The sequence below is a fragment of the Bos mutus genome, chromosome 10 (assembly GCF_027580195.1).
Source record: "Bos mutus isolate GX-2022 chromosome 10, NWIPB_WYAK_1.1, whole genome shotgun sequence".
Lineage (NCBI taxonomy): Eukaryota > Metazoa > Chordata > Mammalia > Artiodactyla > Bovidae > Bos > Bos mutus.
Genome location: NC_091626.1, coordinates 18,928,927 through 18,943,348, shown reverse-complemented (window position 1 = coordinate 18,943,348; position 14,422 = coordinate 18,928,927). Strand labels below are relative to the sequence as shown.

Genomic DNA, 14,422 nt, shown 5'->3' with positions numbered 1-14,422 from the left:
CTATACTTCTTGCTTATAGCGTTTAATTAGGTCAAGCTAGCCAATATGTTCTTTTACACTTGTCTATCAAATGCTAAAAGAAAAATCGCTAACATGCAAGTATATGGATTTCATTCTGTCAATTTTTACTTAATGTCTTGTGAAGTAACGTTAGGTACATACATGTTTATGATTGTTTTTCTACTGAACTGACTTTTTATCATTATGAAATGCCCCTATTTCTGGTAACACCCCTGACTTTGAACTCTACTTTATCTGACATTAATATAGTATTTTTTTTTTTAATCATTCTCTGCTTTTTAACTGTTTAGCCTAGTTACATTTTATTGATATGACTGGATTGAGTTTGCTATTTGTTTTCTCTTTGTTCTGTTTTTTCCCCCCTTCTCTACTGTCTTTTGAGCTATGCTTCTTTCAAATGGCTGCTCTAAGGATTGTAATATATACAGCGTTAACTTTTTACAAACTATTTAGAATTAGTTTTGTATCACATTGTGTAAAATATAAAAATCTTTATGACATTATATATGAGGCTTAATATATATAATTTTTACTTGGAATAGTTAGGTATTTTTAAAAAATTAAACCAAGGAAGTATTTTATATTTACCTACTGGTTACTATTTGTTGTCTGTGGGAGGACTGGTCCATTGTGAACCATTCAACTATCAGACAATGTTGATTTTTTTCCTTAAGAACAAAATAATCATCGTAATCATACACTCCAGACTTCTACCTTGTTTTGTACTAACATTATTCAGTAAGAAGGGCACTTTTCCCACTGCTAGTTCGTTCTTGCCTCTAATCTGAGCCATCTAAAACCATGTCTATATCTGTGCTTGTGTATGTAGCCTCATTTTTCTAACTGTGATGACATGAGTAACAACCATACTAGAAATCAGAATAGCTCCTTTCTTAACAGAGAAACTAGAAATCCAGAAGCCCCAAGACTGGGCCAATACAAGGTTCTTCCAGAAACATTTTATTGTGATCCTTTACACATTAATAACAACTTTTCCCAAAGGGATGATACATAATCTTTATTCTGAAAAGGATATATAGATAATGTATTACTAGCATCTGGTCAGTGGTATCACTGAATGTCTAAAACCTCCTCAGTTAAGAAGCTCCTTTTTTTTCCCCCCAATCCTTGGTGCTGATACCAGACCAGCCCTTTCTCCCTTTTCATACTGACATGATCTGGCTCTGCACTCTGACCTTGCTCAAGAACAAGCTATAGGGACTTTTTCTGGATTCTTCTGGGCAAGTGCAGCTGGGATACTTAAAGAGCTTTTTTTTCATCTTCTGAATTTCTACTATTAGAACTGGATTATTAATTCAAGATTTGTGTTTGCCTTGGTGGCCAATGTACCTACCACACAGCCCAAGAATCACCTCAGCTAAACCAAGACTTTGTCATGACAGCAGAGGTCTGTCTCAGACTTTTCGTCCACAAAGGGCTCAGTCAGCAGGAGGTAAGTCCTCTCCTAGCTCACGGGGCAGCCAGGGGCTGTGAAGGCTTCTGGCTCCTGGTGATCATTAACACGTTCTCGTACGTGCCGGCCTCCATGCTGCCTGTGTCATGGGACCTTCCCTAATCTGGTGGGTCCTCGCCAAAGCAAGCCCAGTTCTGGGGTCATCCTACACCTACTTTTCTCTGGTTTGTGCTGATGCTTCCGTGGGTTGTGCTTCCACAGTGGGCTCTGGCTCCAGAGGAAGGGATGGTGGCTTTGTGAGCTGGGATGTTCCTCCAGCACCTAGTAACAAAACAAACAGCGTGAATTCTCAGTAGCCTGGTTCCAGAAGAAATCAAAAAGTTAAAATCAAGAAGATTTTTCTTCTTGAAGCTTATTTTCTGGGATTAGTAGGACTGTGGCGTATCTGTGCAGCTGTGAAGGAAGACCATAACTTGATAAAGTCAGTCAGGTGTGCCTTCACTGACCTTATAAAAGAAATCATTCATTACCTGTGCCATGCTGACTCATGATAAGGCAGTGAAAATTAAACAGACTACATAACAAAGGTACCATAATGTATTTCTAAACCTGCATATCGTGAATACCCAGTGTCTTGACCATCCAACTAAGTCTGCCAATAGCTGGGAACTTTTACACAAATGGCCTTGAGAAAATAAGTGACAGTTTGGACACCCTTGGGCTTTTCTCCCCTTCTGGGCAGTACTACACTGGACGTGTTATGAGTCTGAAAAGCGCAAGCCTCACTCAAAGCTGTAATCTCTTTGCAGGCACATGTGGCTGTCGCCATGGGTCTCCATAGCTGTGTGTAGCTTCCCACCTGAGGAGAGCTTCCTGCATGTGGCTGCTGAAGACATTGCCTGTCCTAGGGCTTGATTAGAGCCCAGAGGCTGCTGGAAACCGGCAGCTTTACTGGTTGAAGCAGTCTGGTGCTTTGATTTGGGATCTTTAACTGGTTTGGTCCAGACCAGTGCCTCCCCGACTTGTAGAGCGGCTCCCAGCTTCTGGGCTACCTCCACCATCTTGTGTCCATGCGGGAAGGAAGCAAAAAAAAAAAGTCACAGGTATGACAAGCAGAGACAAGCCTCATCTGAGGCCTTTAGCAGGCAGGCAAGGTTAGCTGACATAGTGTCTGCTACCGTTTGAGGGAGGAAGTACTGATTGCAAAGAAATGGTTCTTAAACAGCAAAGAACACACTGTCTTGAGTGGATGGCATGGAAATTCTTTAAAGGCTCTAAAAACCCAACAATTTAAGTTTGGTGCATTAATGGACTAAATTCCTGCCTTTTCTATGTGGGGAGAAGTGGGAGGAAGCTACAAAGACACACAGATCTCAACTCAAATGAGTTGTATTACCAATAATAGATACAACTCAGTAAGCCTGAATTTCCTCTTACTATTTTCTTTTAGGAAAAGTTTTTTCTCAAGCTGTCCTTAATTTAAGAATTCATGCTGCTAGGAACATCAAAGCCAAAACAGGTGTAAACATACATTATATCTGGATTATTTGGGCTTGATTCAAAAGTCTCCTGACAGCTTGCTTAATGACTCTTGGATTTAAGACTTACCTCCGGATCAAATTCCAGAGAGCTACTGTACTTGAGTAGGTTGACTTTCTTCTCCATCTCCTGATACTGGGCCAGGGCGTCCCTCTTCTCACCCTGGTTATACAGCAGCACAGCATAGTTCAGGTTTACTAAAGGGTTACACCTGCACAGACAGACAGGGACGCTATGGAGCTGGGGCTTTGCAACAAATGGCCATTTAGAATAGATCCTTATCATTCTACAGAAACAGAACTAGTGCAATAGAGAGCTCCCCATTCCACAGCAAGGTCTCGCAGAGCCAGCGCCGGGTCCTGCTGGGCCCTTGTGCTCAGGGGCCACGTCCTTCCACACACAGACCTGCTGTGCACAAAGGCACATGAGAGCAAGCACCGGGGCCCTGGCACCACCTCATGGCTTTGCAGAGTCTAGCCCCCTGACACCATCCTCAGCAGGGCAGCTTACTTATCAAGGCGGACTGCTTCTTCATAGGCTCTCTTGGCATTCTCTGAATCCTCCAGATTGGTCAGAGCCACTGCAACAGAGAGAGTGAATGTTATGGCTGAAGAGCCCCCAGCATGAAAACACAGGACATGTTTCCAGACTGCAGTTCATTCAGCCCCCACATGTAACTCTTACTGCACCCTCTCAGCTCCTAGCACCACTGTCTGCTCAGCCACTCAGCTTGGATTCCTAGTGTCATCTTCAACAGCCCCCTCTCCAGTTAATCCATCGCCAGGTTCCATGCATTCCTTTTTTAGTGTCTTTAGTGACAATGCCCTGGCTTTAGTCATGTCAGGCTTTACATTTTGTTCCCTGGGGACACTGTCCCACCTGCCTCCATCTACCTGCCACAGTGCTGCCAGGATCTCGTTAACAGATCTGACCGCGTCACTGTCCTACTCAAGAATCCTCACTGCTTTAGCAACAGAATACTCTCCCTTTTTAAATCAGTATTTTCTGGAAGCTTGATCTATAAACCAGACAATAACAGAGCTGCCCTGGAAGCCCACTCCACTTCCCCCACAACCATTCATCTACTTTCTCCAGACACTAGAGGAGATCCAGGAATACAGTTGGGAAACAGAACCTCTGAGGTTGAGCATAGTCCCTGTGCTGCACTTACAGCCCTCCATACTGACCCATCTCCTACTATGCTCGCTCTACCACACTATCGCCACTACCTGCTGGGTGCAGCCTGCACATTCATGGCTGCATGCCTTTCCTCAGGGGCTTCTCAGCCATTCTGTGCCACTGAATTGCAGTTTATCTTTCAAAACTCAGTGTGAAGACCATCTCTACTGTGTTACAGAATTACTGCTTATGCCCTACAGTACAGTAATTTGCTTACAATCCTGTATCCCTTTATGACTGGGCTATCTTTGTATTCAGACAGCCCCCAAATAACCACCACTCGATTTACTTATATAGAACCCCACAGTAATGACCAAAAAAAAAAAAAAAAACCACCTGAAAACTGTCAGTGAGAACATGGAAACTGCTCTTAGATTAAACATGTAGTGAATTTAGTATAAGGAGAAATATCCCCCAGTTACACTAACAACAATAAAAGACATGTAGTGACAGCAAAACCAAGTTAACATTCACTGATTATCTAATCATGTAATCCTCTCATCAACCCTATGAGATACAGCTAAGGGTAAGTACTAGAGGCAGGATCTTAACACCTGATGATACCTAAAGCCTACGATCTTAACACTTAATGATAACTAAGAACATGGTTGGACTCAATATATGAACTGTCAAGCCAAGGGAACACCACTGTTAAAAGATGAACTACATATGAACCTTATTTAACCTGCTGGCCTCTGAGTGAAATGCCCCCGAGAAGCAACCAGGTGCTCTGTCCTCTTTCTGTTTCGTTTTCTTCAGACTCTAGGACAGTCATCCAGATACCTATGGGATCTGCAAGGGAATGGCTTCTGTGGGATATTTAACTACTGGCCTGCCATGATTCTAATTCCGTTTTCCCTCACTACAGACTGCAGAGGGCTGCTCCACATAAATGTCTCTTACCAGCCAAGAGCATGTAGAGCTCCCCCATCTTCGGCTGGAAGTTGATGGCTGCGCTGAGGAAATGGAAAGCGGAAGCGTACTGCTGCATAGTCAAGTGGACAAGGCCCAAATTATAGAGAATCTTCCAATCTAAAGGCGCCAGGTAGTTGGCTCGTTTCAGGCAGCTGATGGCCTGGAGGAGGGAGGGGGCACTCAGTGAGGTCTGGGGCAAGCTCAGCAGACCCAGTAACTATGAAGGCAAAAGGAGAAGACACTCACTGCCACATATTTCTTCTTGCCAAAGAAGCACATTCCGATGTTATTCCAGAGTGGAGGGCTTTCTATAACAGCACACGCTACAACTTTGTATTTGGTGAGGGCAACATCAAAGTCCCCGTGGGTCTGCATCATGCTGCCTGCTGCCAAGATGGCCTGAAAACATGGAAAGTTTGTAATTTAGTCATTACCAAAAGGCTGTTGGAGTGAAGTACGCCTTCCTGAATCTAGATACTCAGTAGGCCCATCAACACTGGTGGGACTGAAAAGCATCTTCCAGGGACCTATCCATCCACAGCTGCTGGAACAAACACTCAAGAGGAACACTCTCACGCCCCACACTATGGCTCTTTGCTGTAATAAAGAAAAGTCTCTGACTACCTAGCTCTTTTGTTCCTACTTGTAGCCAGGAAGTCACTACCTTAGAGTATCAGGGTCCTTTAAGTAAAAACCACCTTTAGCCCTGCAGCCCCTGCCTGGTAGACACCAAGAGCTCTAGACGACTCAAGTGCACCTGTCGCTGGCCTCTAAAAATGCAGCTCCTTCTGCCACCGGGCAGATGGTGAGTCAGCTTTAGACTTCCTCAGTCCAGCTTTCCATGTCTCTCAGGCAGGCTAATATGACTTCCAAGAAAGGACTGAGTCTTTACCCTTAACAACAAGCCTGTTTTGCTGCAGCTCCCTCAATGACTCATCCACACAATGATCGTCTCATCCCAAAGTCATAACTGGACAAGAGTTGTCGTCTCGGGCTCATCAGGAAGCTGCAGGTCATTTCAGCATGTGGAGGCTCTGCTACTTTCCTAAGTAACACATACAACTTCGCCGTCACTGCAGTTCTGCTGTCTGTGTAAGTTACAGGCCCATTATGACAGATGTGCTCTTTAAGAAGATAAGCAGCAGAGCACTGACAATAAGTACTTTCTTGGATATTTGAAATGCATTCTAGGGCTAGATCACCTCAAGGAGCAGTGGGACCACCTGTGTGTGAAGGCGCTGGGGTTTTGACAGCCAGCAATACCTTGTAGTTGGTAGGGTCGTAAGTTAGTGTATTTCCAAGATGTTCAAATGCCTTCTGGTAAATGCCGAGCTTGGAAAAAAGCAAACCAGAGAATTACATCAGGGGAGATGGCGTTAGGGAGTCTGGCCAACCACACCCTCAACAGATACACCCTGACTTTTCTGGGTTCTTCTGACAAAAGCTATAGATACCAAATTTTAAAAAAAGGAAACTAAGGGCCCCACATTTCTCTTCCCTCTTACTTCATTGATTTGTTCCCTAATAAGGTCAAAGTAGCTATCTGCCAGGAACCATCTCTGCCACACTGGTGCTGCCACACACTGAGGACTCTTGGCAGGAAGCAGGCTGGTGAGCCTCCTCTCCCCTGGGGCCAAACTCCCAAGCCAAAGCCCAGGAAGGCCCAGGGTTAAGCTCCTTAGAGAAAAGTGAAACAAACAAGGACACGACAGAGGCAGAGCTGGAGGCAGGATTTTATCCTAGACAGTGCTTTGCCTTCTCTAACCCTAACCTGGCTGGGAAGAAGGAACAACAGAAGCGGCCTTTGCCCCAAAGCCCTAATACCACCACAGTACTTCCACCACAAAATGCCAGTCTCCCTGACCACAAGTTGTTTCTCATACATGTTCTTTCTTTGGTTGGGTAAGAACTAGGCTCAAACAGGTGTATTTGCTTCTGATTTGCATGCTGAAAATTAAGTTCATTCCTTTAGCAGACAAAGGGTATCAAGTGCAGAGTAAAGTTTATGTGCTGCTTATGACCTTTAGTAAATTGTGTTAAAGTAAAAATGCAGGAAAACCATAACACACACAAGTGTTTTTTTCTTTTTTGGCTGTGTGGCTTGCAGGATCTTAGTTCCCTGACCAGGGATTGAACCTGTGTCCCCTGCAGTAATAGCATGGAATCCCAACCACTGGACCACCAGGGAAGTCCCCAGAAGCATTTCTAACAGCAGTGCATGGATAAGCAAAGCCCTCTTACCTGTAGGTAGAGTAATCCTAAAGTTGTAAGAAGTTCTGTATTTTCTGGTGAGAACCTGCGACACAAGAGACGCTCAGAGGGAAACACGACGTGTCTGAGTGATACTGACACGTGCAGTAACCGCACCACCCGCTCCCGTAAGAACTCTCAAAGGCATTGGGAATTTCCTCCAAGAGTACGTCAACCCGCCTATAGGGAGGGCTGCTCAACAAGACAGAAATGGGACTTAGAACCTAGACTCCTTCCTCAGGACCTTTGCTTACAGCCAAAGTCCTCAGAACCTATGGACTATTTTGTGCCAAAGTCTTAATTACACTAATAGAGTTCAAGAATAATGCTCTATAAACCAAGTCGGTCTAGAACACACACGATTTTAGCTGCTTCCCTCTTGTGAGATTTTGTTGTTCTCACTGCACTCACAATGCCAGCCAGCATAATTATTTCCTGGGTAATTTAGGATCCCAAGGCCCCTGATGCTGTGCTCTCCACATTAAACAAAAAGTCACACTAAACAGCCAAACTAAAGAAGAAAGACACATACCAGCTCTAGGAAAGAACTGGCCATTGGCTTTGTGGAGTAAACACTGGCTTAAATAAAAGATTGTCTGCCTTTCCAATCCCTCACCGGCATCTGTCTTTGTCACAAAACAAAAGCAACACTGAGCTGAGATGATCTGACTACAGGATCATTAGACAGTTTCAACAGTGAAAATGGCAAAAGGTGAAGAACATCTCCTGCTTCTAAGGAATGAGGTAGGATGCAGGTTACCTATGGGGAGACCAGAGTCACAGGGGCAAAGCCCCTGCCTGGGGAGGCCTGAGCTGGCCAGACAGAGCTTACTCAGTTCAACTAAGTATTTGCTCTTCACTTTCTGCCAAAAATTCCCATTCTGATCACCTTCCTCTCCCCAACCAAGTAGGTAATTTCCATGATTCTAGTGGCGTCCTGCCCCCCACCAAAACATGACTACTGTCTCTGAAGCTGTGGGCCATAAACAATGGTTTCTATCACCTCAGTAAGGCTCCAAATGCTCAGCTGTCCTCCAAATTCTCATTTGAGGATTTCATTGACTTAAGTCCTTAGCCAGACACAGGAAGAATGTGTGAGCTAATGTAATTAATGTAAGCTAAGCTCAAAGAGCCAGTTTCTTGAATGCAGGGGTCAGGGGTCAAGGCTTCCACTCAGCACCACAAAGATTAAACATATGGCTACATGGGCTCCTACCTACTTGTCCCTGTAAACATAGATGACAGAAGTCTTTCTTGCAGCCTAACAAACCAAAGGATTTTTTATATCTTTTTAGATATAAAATATGAAAAAAATTCCAGAAGCAGCGTTGTTGTGACTAATGTAACCAGAAAAGTTACTATCATGGTAGAAGACAGGAGTAATTAACAACAGAAATCTAAATTTAGTCCAAAGTCTTGTTATCAGGAATAATAGACTTTGTGGCCTTGAACCACAGATGACGAATTCTATCAAGTGACCAAACAAATGAGACAAAGGCATTTTGTTACAGCTATCCCACTTAAACCAGACAAGATCTAGGCAGAAAAGATAAGATTCCCTAGAAAGGAGAAACAGAATACCACACTGGGAACGCTAGTCAGTTCCATTATCAACAGGGGTTGGGCAACAACCTGTGGAATGATGGCTTAACATGGGAGGAACCTGGATCCCTGACTGACCTTGTGGAGCAGAGAGCTGCCCAGGACCAGCCACACTGACAGGTGAGAAAGAAACCTAAGTCGTCCTTATTTAAGGCACTGGGAGCTCTATACTTTAGCTTAACATTCACCCTAACTCACAGAACTCACACAATGTGTAACCAGTCACACACGTCCTCTCTCAGGCATGGGAGAGCACATCTGCTCCCATTTTTGTTTAGGAACCAACACTTACTCCACTGCTTTCTTGTAGATTTCAATGGCCTTGTCCAAGTCTCCCTTCAGCAAGAAGATCTTGCCCAGCATTATGTAAGTCAGATCATGTCTGTTAAGATGCAGGGCATTGTGCAGCTGGTCTTGTGCCTAACAAGATTGACAGAGTAAAGAGAACCAAATCACCACCAGGAAAGGACAATGACTCCGTATGGCTAATGTAAAGAAAGAGCTCCCGCTCTACTCAAGTAGGAACATCACATTTCAGCAAATGTCCCAAAACATACCCAAACTGTGCTCAGAGGACAGCTGGAAACATGAAATGTCCACCGCTAGTGCCACTTGGGGGGCTTGTACAAGAGGATTAACCTTTTTGAGTGTTTTCTGCTTTTTGATATCCATTCCCATGACTCATATTCCATATGTCAAGAGGGATATCATGGTACATAGAGAGTACTGCCCCAAACTTGACCCCAGCTGCACTGCTGACCAACTGCACACCCTTCTCCAGGGGGCACTTCATTTTCCTCACCAGTAATTGGATAAATGAATGAATGTTCATTTATTCATTCAGTAGATATCATCAAGTGCCTATTGCTCTGCTGCTGCTGCTGCTAAGTTGCTTCAGTCGTGTCCGACTCTGTGCGACCCCAGAGACGGCAGCCCACCAGGCTCCCCCGTCCCTGGGATTCTCCAGGCAAGAACACTGGAGTGGGCTGCCATTTCCTTCTCCAATGCATGAAAGTGAAAAGTGAAAGTGGGTACTAGTATACCAAAGCTAACAGAAAACTCCTCACTCTGTTAGAGCTTATCTTGTAGATGATGATAAAGGCTGTTTAGTCCTTCACTGATTCAACAAGTATTTATATAAATGCCAGCTACTGTATTTGCTTAGCCTGTTAGCTTTACAGTAAAATCTAAATATAATTCTCTTCCTCCCTCCTCAGTTCAGTTCTGACCAAAAACCAAATCCAGCTCTCTCTTGGCTCAGAATAAGCCCATGAATAGATATGTACTTAGGAGAAGGCAATGGCACCCCAATCCAGTACTCTTGTCTGGAAAATCCCATGGATGGAGGAGCCTGGTAGGCTGCAGTCCATGGGGTCGCTAGGAGTCGGACACGACTGAGCGACTTCACTTTCACGTTTTACTTTCATGCATTGGAGAAGGAAATGGCAACCGACTCCAGTGTTCTTGCCTGGAGAATCCCAGGGACGGGGGAGCCTGGTGGGCTGCCGTCTCTGGGGTCGCATGGAGTCGGACACGACTGAAGCGACTTAGCAGCAGCAGCAGATATGTACTTGCTTAAAGTTTCTCTGAAGAGAAAAAGCTCCTAACCAAGTATGTAACACTGAAGAGCCATCTGCCCAGAAAACCTAATCGACTAAATATGTATATTTTATTTGCACAGATACAGGTATTAATTGTTTTTATATATCTCAGAAGAGCAAAAGTTATTCTCACACCTCAACTGCTGATGTACAGTTGTTGTTTTTTAAGAACCCCAAGGGATTGATTAGATTGCTTCAGTTTACAAACTGGTACATATTAAACATTATCAAATGAGTATCAACTAATTCAGGTTCTCAGTCCTGTCAGCACTAGAGAAAAGAAAATAAAACTTCAGTCACTAAGTGGGAGAATTATGAAGGAAACTAACCAACCCCACTTTTATTAACTTTGAGAGTTCTCAATAATTTGGTCTACCCCTCAGTTAAGATATATACATTTTTTCCCTTTATCTGAGTACCAGAATAAGCTCAAAAGTTGTATCTGATTATAAGAGTCTTGGGCACTACAGCCTAATCACAATGATATATAAAAATCTCACATGGAAAATAACCTTAAAAACTAAACTCTCACATCAAACTACTTAAGATTAAAAATTCATTTCCAATGACCTGAAAACTGAAATGTAAGATAGCTCACTTGGCCATAATTACACTTTTAAGACTTCCACATCCACTTTTTTATATTTAAATTTTATTGAACATTTGTGTTTCTATTCTGGAAAATTAAGGTATGGAAAAAAAGAGAGGAAGAAAGGGATGAGATTGCCATTTCCTCTATTTCTAGAAGTTGTCACTTTCTTGTTAAAAGCAGGGGGAAAAAAACCAGATGAATAGTGACAAATGAGAATAAAAATGGGGGTAAATGTATATGGAACTTTCATTTTTTACTTCTAAAAGTCTCTGCAAGCAGTAGGAATAATACAACATGATCCATGGGACCTGTGTAAAAAATGTATCCTCAGTGAAATCCCCAGCCAACTACTCACCCACCACCACCACAGATTACCTTGTCAAACTGTTTCAGATAAATGTAGCAAACTCCTAGGTTATGACAGATTTCCTACACACAAAAGAAAGGAAAACAAGTGTAAATTCCACAATAATTATTAGAGTGTGAACAGGCATCTAGAGATTATTGCTGCTTGACAAAATTTAAGCTTGAAAATATGCACTATGGTTAGTTTTTTACTTGAATCTGATTCAGATTATAAGAGATAAAAGCAGAATAAACCGGTGATCTTCCTGGGCCTATGCAGTACCTTTGGGTGCACACCCAGCCCATTCCTATACCTTTCTTTCTCTTAGAGCTGCTCACGGAACAAACCCTTTGTGCCCTCTTCTCAGAAGAAACTACCACAGTCCCGTCTCCAGCTCTAAGGAGGGGTGTGGGTGTCAGACTTCTTTTCACAGGAATCTAGGAATTCACTCACTAGGTGATATGAACTTGGAGGCTGACAGTGCCATCTGGAGGCTACTACAATGGATTACAGATATGTGAAAAGTGAAAGTGTTAGTTGCTCAGTGGTATATGACTCTTTGTGACCCCACAGACAGTTTGCCCACCAGGCTCCTCTCTTCAGGGGATTTTCCAGGCAAGAATACTAGAGTAGGTAGCCATTCCCTTCTCCAGGGGAACTTCCCTACCCAAGGATCAAATCCAGGTTTCCTGCATGGTCCTGTGCTGCAGGCTTCTGCAGACTGGCTCCAATTACAGATATGTAATTGGATATGTAACTGGGGCTTATCTACAGAAGTCTGCAGCACAGGTCAGCAAACTACGACCCATGGGACAAATCCACCCTCTGTCCCTTTTTGTAAATAAAGCTGTATAGAACACAGCCACTTGTTATGTATCTTCTGTGGTTCTTTCATAGAACTTCAGAGTTAAGTAATTGCAACAAAGACGGTATAAAGCCGCAAAGCTTAAAATATATACTAACTTGACCTTTACCCCGCCCCCAAAAAGTCAACCTCTGATCTACAGAAAGAAAAAAACAGCAGAAATGCAGAGAAGCTAATTTGGTTGCTGACAGCTTTCCAGTTCTAGTTCACTGCAAGATCAATCTGTATTTCGTGACCTTGTGTTCTATAAAATCTCTATAACTTTTATATTAAATCGTTTTTATTTAACGCAGCTTTAAAGAAAGGAAAAGGCAAGGGTGAGGAAACTGCTCTTGGGAAACAGTAAGGACCATCTTGTTAACAGTGAGGAAGTGCAGAAGCACCTGCAGACCCAGGAGTGTCCCTCTCTGAAGAAATATGAACCTTCAAGGGCTCAGAGACAACTGTTTAATGTTTTCCAAGTTGCCTAAAATAACAACAAAATAGCAATCAGTGATCCTATGCCACATGTTTTTCATATATATTACTTTAATTTTCCCAGCAAATCTGAAACATAAGTATAACAATTCTGATTTTAGTGATAAGGAAATTGAAGCTCAGAGAAGTTAAGCAGTTTGCTTAATACAGAAAGCATCAGCACAGGGATTTTTTTTTTTTTTCTTAGTTCTAAATCTTAAAGAATTTCAAGAACATGGAAGCAACCTAAATGTCCACCAACAGAGAAATGGATAAAGAAGACATGGTCATATATACAGCAGAATATTACTGAGCCATAAAAAATGAAAATGTACCATCTGCAGAGACTTGGATGCACCTAAAGACAGTCATTCAGAGTAAAGCAAGTCAGAAAGAGAAAAATACATATACTGTCTAATATCACTTATATGTGAAATCTAGAAAGATGACACAGATGAGCTTATTTGCAAAGCAGAAACAGAGACACAGACATACCAAACAAACATATGGAACCAAGGAGGGGAGGGGCAGGGATGAATTGGGAGTAGTGACATATATACACTTCTATAAAAAACAGATAATGAGGACCTACTGTACAGCACAGGGAACTCTACTCAATGCTATCTGGTGACCTAAATGGGAAGGAAACCCAAGGAAGAATTTGAATGGCTGATTCACTTTGCTGTACATCAGAAAATAACACAACATTGTAAAGCAACTATGCTATGCTAAGTCACTTCAGTTGTGTCCGACTCTGTGTGACCCCACAGACGGCAGCCCAACAGGCTCCACCGTCCCTGGGATTCTCCAGGCAAGAACACTGGAGTGGGTTGCCATTTCCTTCTCCAATGCATGAAAGTGAAAAGTGAAAGTGAAGTCGCTCAGTCGTGTCCGACCCTCAGCGACCCCATGGACTGCAGCCCTCCAGGCTCCTCCATCCATGCGATTTTCCAGGCAAGAGTATTGGAGTGGGGTGCCATTATACTCCAATAAAAATAAAGTAAGATTGTGATGACCATTGCACAACTCTGTAAATATATTAAAAAACAATGAATCATCTACTTTTAATAGGTGAATTGCGTGGTATTTGAATTATATATCAATAAAGCTGATAAAAAGAAAGGATTTCCCCGGTGGTCCAGTGGCTAAGAATCAGCCTGACAATGCAGAGGACACTGGTTCAAACCCTGGTCCAGGAAAATTCCACATCTGGGCAACAACTAAGCCCATGCGCCACAACTACTGAGACGGCAGTCTAGAGACTCCCGAGCCACAGCCACTGCGCCCGCATGTCTAGAGTCTGTGCTCTGCAACAAGAAGCCATCACAGGGAGAGGCCTGCACACAACGAAGAGTAGCCCCTGCTCACTGCAACTAGAGGAAGCCTGAGCACAGCAGCAGAGACCTAGTGCAGCCAAAATAAAGGAATAAATGTTAAAAAAAAAAAAAAAGAAAAAAGAAATGGTCTCAGATCGCTAAGAAGGGACTATTTTTAAAAAGAAAAAAAAAATTCAACATATATATATATATATATATGTAGAGAATCACCATGTACTCATTGTCTTGCTCCAACAACCATCCAATCCATACCCCCACATCCATCCCACTACTTCTGTAAGCAAATACCAGATAATGTTTTATCC

At 43.0% G+C, this 14,422-nt stretch overlaps 1 protein-coding gene across 6 annotated transcripts in view; it reads right to left on the bottom strand.

Moving 5' to 3' along the window:
• Positions 1-955: 955 nt before the first annotated feature.
• The window catches only part of BBS4 (Bardet-Biedl syndrome 4), a 45,769-nt gene continuing 32,302 nt past the window's right edge, over positions 956-14,422 (bottom strand). For 3 of the 6 annotated variants that reach the window (XM_005905601.3, XM_070377392.1, XM_070377393.1), the window contains 10 exons: positions 11,489-11,542; positions 9,213-9,340; positions 7,310-7,364; positions 6,332-6,400; positions 5,315-5,467; positions 5,057-5,228; positions 3,485-3,554; positions 3,044-3,185; positions 2,295-2,496; positions 956-1,756 (listed from right to left, as the gene is read on the bottom strand). In XM_005905601.3, coding sequence (XP_005905663.2) covers positions 1,647-1,756; positions 2,295-2,496; positions 3,044-3,185; positions 3,485-3,554; positions 5,057-5,228; positions 5,315-5,467; positions 6,332-6,400; positions 7,310-7,364; positions 9,213-9,340; positions 11,489-11,542 — 1,155 coding nt within the window. In that variant the 3' untranslated portion in view covers positions 956-1,646. The remainder of the gene's footprint in view (positions 1,757-2,294; positions 2,497-3,043; positions 3,186-3,484; positions 3,555-5,056; positions 5,229-5,314; positions 5,468-6,331; positions 6,401-7,309; positions 7,365-9,212; positions 9,341-11,488; positions 11,543-14,422) is intronic. The other 3 variants (XM_070377394.1, XM_070377396.1, XM_070377397.1) reach the window with 1 other exon arrangement.